This window comes from Rousettus aegyptiacus, unplaced genomic scaffold (assembly GCF_014176215.1).
Source record: "Rousettus aegyptiacus isolate mRouAeg1 unplaced genomic scaffold, mRouAeg1.p scaffold_m13_p_7, whole genome shotgun sequence".
In the NCBI taxonomy this organism is placed as follows: domain Eukaryota; kingdom Metazoa; phylum Chordata; class Mammalia; order Chiroptera; family Pteropodidae; genus Rousettus; species Rousettus aegyptiacus.
In genome coordinates this window covers 111087461-111093770 of record NW_023416310.1, presented here as the reverse complement: position 1 = coordinate 111093770, position 6310 = coordinate 111087461, and the positions used below count along the sequence as shown (strand labels likewise).

The window sequence follows — 6310 nt, the reverse complement described above, 5'->3', positions numbered from 1 at the left end:
CTCTGAGTTGGTCCAGCAGCTTCTACTAGGCTGCAGCACAATAAAGGGGGGTTAGGTGGGCTGGGGTGTTGCCGGTTAGTGCATCAGTGGTTCTCCTTTTCCTCATAGGCTCAGCTACAATGAGTACAGACCTTCACAACTATTGTGTCCACTGTGGTTGCGGTAAGTGTAGGACTGTGTATGGCTTTCCTTTGTCCTCCTCCTTCCCTCTCTTGTCTCTACTGTTCACTCAGATATGCCCACCTTCAGACATCTCTGTGCAAAGTGTCTGACATGTATGTGTGTTGGGCAGGGAACACTTTGATAAATTATAGCTGACTAACTTGTTGTAGCAAGGGAGAAACTTGGAGGTCCTCTCATGCTGCTTGTCTCGCTTTCATATATTTCTATTTGCAATTTGGTTTTTATAATTCACTATTAAATAATGAATCTTAGAACTGAGAATGTCACCAAAAGATGTCTTTGTTGGCCAAGTAATAAAAATGAGGCCCATGGAGCAGAATTGTGTGATGCCTCTTATTTAATCGCTAAAAGTTTTAGGACTGAACCATTAATTCCCATGCCTAGTAGGTGGCAAATGTTTAATTTATAAATGATGATTGTAAATGAGAAGCTGTGTACCCACATTTTCAAAAATAGATTCTAGAATTCAGGTAAGCTCTTTGAAATGTGCAGAGCACTGTACAAATGCGAGCATTGGAGTTCATACTTCTGGTGGAGGTATGGTGACATTTGTGATTGTAATAATTGTGATAGACTCATTATTTACAAAGTTACAGTTAGAATTCAGCCATCATGACTCAAGGTAATTGGCCTCAATTATTTCACCACGGTTCCTCTCTGTGATAATCTGTCCTGTTGACAGACTTCTGAGGGCCACCAACTCATTCTTCATGATTATTAACTAGGAGCAGTGGTGGTTTTTGCTGAATTCTTCTTCCTCTTGGTCAACTCAAGCTGCACACATTTTAAAGTAAAGTGACTGAAATTGGGCAAGTTTTGCCATTAAAAAAGAACAATTTTCCCCTTTCTTATTCTCACCTTCTTCCTCTCCATTAAGTTAACAACTCAAACTGAGTCCTGAGGCTATTACAGCAACATGGTCTTACCTCAGCATACCCATTTTGAGGGTCAAGATCTATTTCTTAGTCCACTAGCATTGTAAAGAACATTAATAGACAGGAAGGCAGAAATGAGGAGGAAGTAATCTATGACTTTGTCCTTGTGAAGGTTTTAGAGTATAGGTCAGAATATCTTTCATTAAATTATGAGAACCCAGAATTTAGTGTGTCCATGACATCCAACCATTGTATAAAAACTAAGATATTTAGTTCATTGAATACCTATTTTTTTTTTGATCTGCATAATATGGAACTATTGGTTTGAAAAATTTTTGACTTATATTTTATTTTAACAGACTCATTTGACCAATTGCACTCATTGTCTCTGACTTAAAATTCACTAGAGTTTTTTTTTTCCCTCCAGTAGTTAGTAAACAACCTTCACTTGGAAATTCAAATAGCCCACAGCTGTGGATAACAAGTCTGGTACGAGCCCACTACCTGCTCCTTGTTTCTCTTTCATTCGCTGCTTTCTTTTAGAGCATTGCTTTTTAAAATGAGATAAGTTCTCTTATCAGTTTTCTGTTCTATAAAAATAAGGGATGAGTCTTTGATCTTCCACGGAACGTGGCGACATAAAGAACACATTCTCATTACTGGTTCCTAACGTGGGTTGGCTCAAATTCTGTAGGCCCCTTGTTTTACTTTTGGGAATATCTTCATGACTAAATTGGCCACAGAAAATTTTGTAGAATTTCACACATCTACTGAAACTTTGTGGTAGGACCACTCTAAAAAACCCAGAGTAACTTGATAAAGTCTCAATATGCAGTCTTAAATAGACATTCTTATACCCATTTTTGAAGTATGAACTCCAAAGTGTACTACAAAAAAGTATGAACCAGAGATTGAAATTAGTGCAGCCTCTAGGAGTGTCCTACAATCTTAAAATAGAGTCAGGAAATATTCTAGATCTGGAAATGACCATGAAGGCTAAATTCAATTTCCTAATTGGCACAGAGAAGTTAAACGAGTTTTCTTATTTTCATACAGCTAGCAGGCGTTCATGATAGGGTTGCATTTACATATTCAGTTTATCATATCAGTTCTGCCAAAGTAAGAGCCAAAGTCAAGGGAATACTTTAGGGGATAAATATTGACCTCTTAGATAAGTATGGAGATGTGGCTTGTCATTTCTTTTGTGGCTACAGAGTTTCTGTAGATGTTGGAAGCTACTTGTTTCTATCCCAAAATAAATCTTCTGATCATTACTTTTCTCAGACCAGCAAGCCCCTCCTTATTCCTCAGACTGTAAATGAGAGGGTTGAGCATGGGGGTGAGGATAGTATTAATCACAGAGAGTATTTCATCCTGTTCTGCAGTGTGAAAGGAGCGGGACATCATGTAGATGATCATGGCTGGCACGTAGTAGAGGCTCACTACAGCCTTATGTGAAGAACACGTAGCCAGGGCCTTCCTCCTGCCTTCTGGTGAATTCATGTGAAGGACTGTGAGGAAGATTAGCATGTAGGAAGCCATGATGAGTCCTAATGGAAGAAGAACAAACACAATGCAGATGACAGACACCACCATTTCATACAAGTGTCCTTGCAAGAGAGCTTCAGAATGGCAGGCAACTCACAGAAAAAGTGGTGGATCTCCCTGGAGCAACAGAAGGGGAAGTCCATGGCGTAGATGGTATTGATGAGGGCATTTAGAGCACCTCCACCCCAGGATACTAGGGCCATCTTTAGGCAGATGTTAGTGTTCATGATAATCGGGTATCTCAGGGGCTTGCAGATGGCCACATAGCAGTCGTAAGACACGAGGGTCAAAAGGAGACACTCACCACCCCCAAGGGCAAAGAAGAAGAAAATTCGGGTCCCACAGGCAACTTTTGAGATACTTTTCTTTCCAGAGAAGAAGTTTATGGCTATCTTTGGGACCGTGGTGGAAATTAAGGCCAAGTCAATGAGAGAGAGATGGCTGAGCAGGAAGTACATGGGGGTGTGGAGGCATGTGTCCACATGGATCAGGAGGATCAGGATGGTGTTCCTGGTGAGGGCGATGAAGTAGACCAGGAGGAGGCAGGTGATGAGGATGCTGATGTGCTGCAGCTCCGGGAAGAGCCCCAGGAGAAAGAAAGTGGTCAACGTTTCATTCCCTCCATCCATGTTCTCCAGACTAGAACTATAGGGTGGGATAAAACAGTAAGAAAAGGTATAATTCTAATGAAGTGCACTGGCTTGTTATTTTTCTTATAACTATCCAAAACACTTCCTTTGAACATCAGTATCAGCGTGAAAAAGGTAAAGGAAACATATTTAAGAGCTGGGACCAGATTTTTTATTAGATTAGAAGCTCTTTTGGGGAAAATACCCTTAGATATGAAAGGTGAGGTCCTGAGGTTGAAGGCTGGATGTTAAAAACCTTTGGCTGAAATATTAACATAGATTTGGAGATGGTGCAGAATGGAACAGACCAGAAGAGGGAGAATAAAAGAATGAGTGAATTCTTTGGAGAATATTGGCTGGTGAGAAATCCTCAGGGCAGAGAGAGAGAGTAAAACCACATTTTTTGATCTTAAATACTGACCAATGTTGGAATGATGGGTAGGCAGCCCTAAATGACTGACGTGGCCTCAGCACTATACATCACCAAGTACACTCTCAGGATCCTCACCAGAACTTGCTGTACTTGAAAATAGAAATTCATGGTTATTTATTTATATGTCTGCTCCTTGACCCCATGGCATGAGAAACTTTACTGTCTCAGTCTTTTTATCTCCAGTGATGAGGCATAGTGGCTGGCATGCAAGACTCTTGAATGTTAGAGAAAGAACATAAGAAGGGAGGAAGGAAAGAGAGAGAAAGGAAGGGATGAAGGAATCCATCAGACCAACCCTTCCTGGGAATCCCAGTGAAATTATCTAAGCATTCGCCTATGTAAGTGATAATTACAGATTTTCGTTATTGGGTTCATTAAATGTAGAGGACCATCTGTGAGAAAAATTACTCTTGATTTTCTTGGAACATGACCGTAGGTCAGTCTTTGATGAGATGGGACTGATGGATGCTGGAAGGCATGGGGAAGGCCTGTTATGGAGACTGGGTGTTGTGTGACTTGGATGGTTCAGGTTTAGTCCTGCCTGGTTCTCTTCTTGAACAAGGAGGTGTCAGATTAAACTGTTTTCCACCAAAGCTTGAACAACAAAGAGTAATTAATTTTTAAACTTTAAATTTCTGGACAAAAACAGAGGCCAACCCATAAAAAAGCATGGGTAATCAGTACTGAAATTGTGAGAGATAACACTTCTTAAGTCCTAATTAAGAGGAGGTCACTGTTTTAAGCACTTGGCACTTACTACTTACTTTCACAGTATGCTAGGTATTATTTTGCAGAAGGATAACTCCAGCACAGAGGTTACCTCACTTGCTCAAGATCAAATGAGGAACAAGCACAGAACCTCAATATGGACCAGAGTCCACATGCCATCTCTTACCTGTGGAAAGCCACCGTAGCTTCGTTGGTCCCTTCTTATTCCTCTCTTCCAGGCTTCCCATCCCCTTCAGCTTTCACTCAGGTGGGGCTTCTCACACCCACAATCCTACTCCCTCTGTCGCCATGAATGAAAAGCAAGTAAGAAATGAAGTGCCTGGATGTTAAAGAACGAAAGGGCGTGCGTGTGGGAGAACATGGCCCATGGCCTTTGCTCCCTGTTGGCCCCAGTCCCTGTCTCCCAGCCCAGGCTCTGCTGCAGGTGAGGCCTCTGGCCCTGACTCAGCCTTTCACTGCTTCCATCTGGGATCAATATCCCTCCTGCTCCTATTAATGTCTGGGATTCCCTAATTGCAGGTTTCAGTGCCTGTGGAAATAGGACTCAGATAAACTGCTGAAGCGGGTAGAATGAACACACCTGGGAAAATGACCTGGATGTGAGCTTCACTTCATGCCGGCAAGGACCAAATTACTGATCTCAACGAAACAACTGGTTTGTAAACTTGCTCATGTCCAGTCATCAACTAATCACTAGAAAATGTGATTTCCCCTGTGGGAATCGGGGCTGTTCTTTGTAGTTAATCTGTCTAGATGATCGCAGAAGAAAAGACAACTGTTGATAGATGCATGCCACATTGCAGTGGGGCTGTGACCCTCCAGGAAATGAGACGTAATTACAAGACCATGCATCAGGCAGAGGAAACACCTGATGAAACTGTGCCTACTGTTATGTAACTGTGCTGGGGACTCCTGAGCTTCTTGTCCCTAGGGGATTCTGCCCCCAGACATTAATTATTTTTGTCCCTGAAAGATGCTTGAATTTATTTCAGATTCCAGAATACCTGTCTAATTGAATGAAATGGACTTTTGAGAATATGGACAAAAGAACTGGAAGTGCACAAACATCTGCTTGAGTCTCTACTTTCACTTCTTTTAGGAGAGTAACATTTCTGGATCATATGGTAATTCTATGTTTATTTTTGAAAAGAATCGTTATAGAAAATGTTCTATGTGGCTATGCTATTTTACATTCCCAAGAGCAGCAATGCACCAGGATCCCAATTTACAATCTATCCCTTATTTTCTCTGTATGCGTGTGAGCATGCGTGTATTTATAATAGCTATCCTAATTGGTATGAACTAACATCTCACTGTGGTTTAATTTGAATTATCCCTAAAGACTATTGATACGGAGCATCTTTCCTTGTCATTATTATGCATTTTTATGTATTCTTTGAAGAAATGTCTACTAAAATATTCAAGTCCTTTGCCCATATTCTAATTTGGTCATTTGCTTATTTTTGTTGTTGTTGAGTTGTAGGAGTTCTTGCAAACATTTTCTCTCATACCGTGGGTTATAGTTTCACTGTTTATTGTATCCATTGATGCACAGAAGTTGAAAAAAAATTTTAAATATTGCAGTCCAATTTAACTATTTTTTTCTCTTGTTGTCTTGTGCTTTTGGCATCATATCGAGAAATCATTGCCAAATCCAATGTCATAAAGCTTTCCCCCTATGTTTTTGGTCTTTGATCCATTTTGAGTTAGTTGATTTTTGTATGTGGTGTATAAGGGTGCAGCTTCATTTCTTTGTATTTGAATATCCAGTCCTCCTAACAGTATTTGTTAAAATGACTGTCTCTTCCCCATAGAATGGTCATGGCACCTTGTTAAACACCAGTCGACCACACCTGTGAAGGGTAACTTCTGAGTTCTCCATTGGTTTGTATATAGCAGCATACTGCTCTGAT

The 6310-nt window shown here is 40.7% G+C and overlaps 1 protein-coding gene across 1 annotated transcript; it reads right to left on the bottom strand.

Annotated features, from left to right (window-relative positions):
- Positions 1-2303: 2303 nt before the first annotated feature.
- On the bottom strand, positions 2304-5012 carry LOC107507054 (olfactory receptor 2T11-like). Its single transcript, XM_016138039.2, is given in 3 exon segments — positions 2304-2662; positions 2665-3251; positions 5008-5012. Coding segments are annotated over 3 exon segments (951 nt in total).
- Between the last annotated feature and the right edge of the window lie 1298 nt (positions 5013-6310).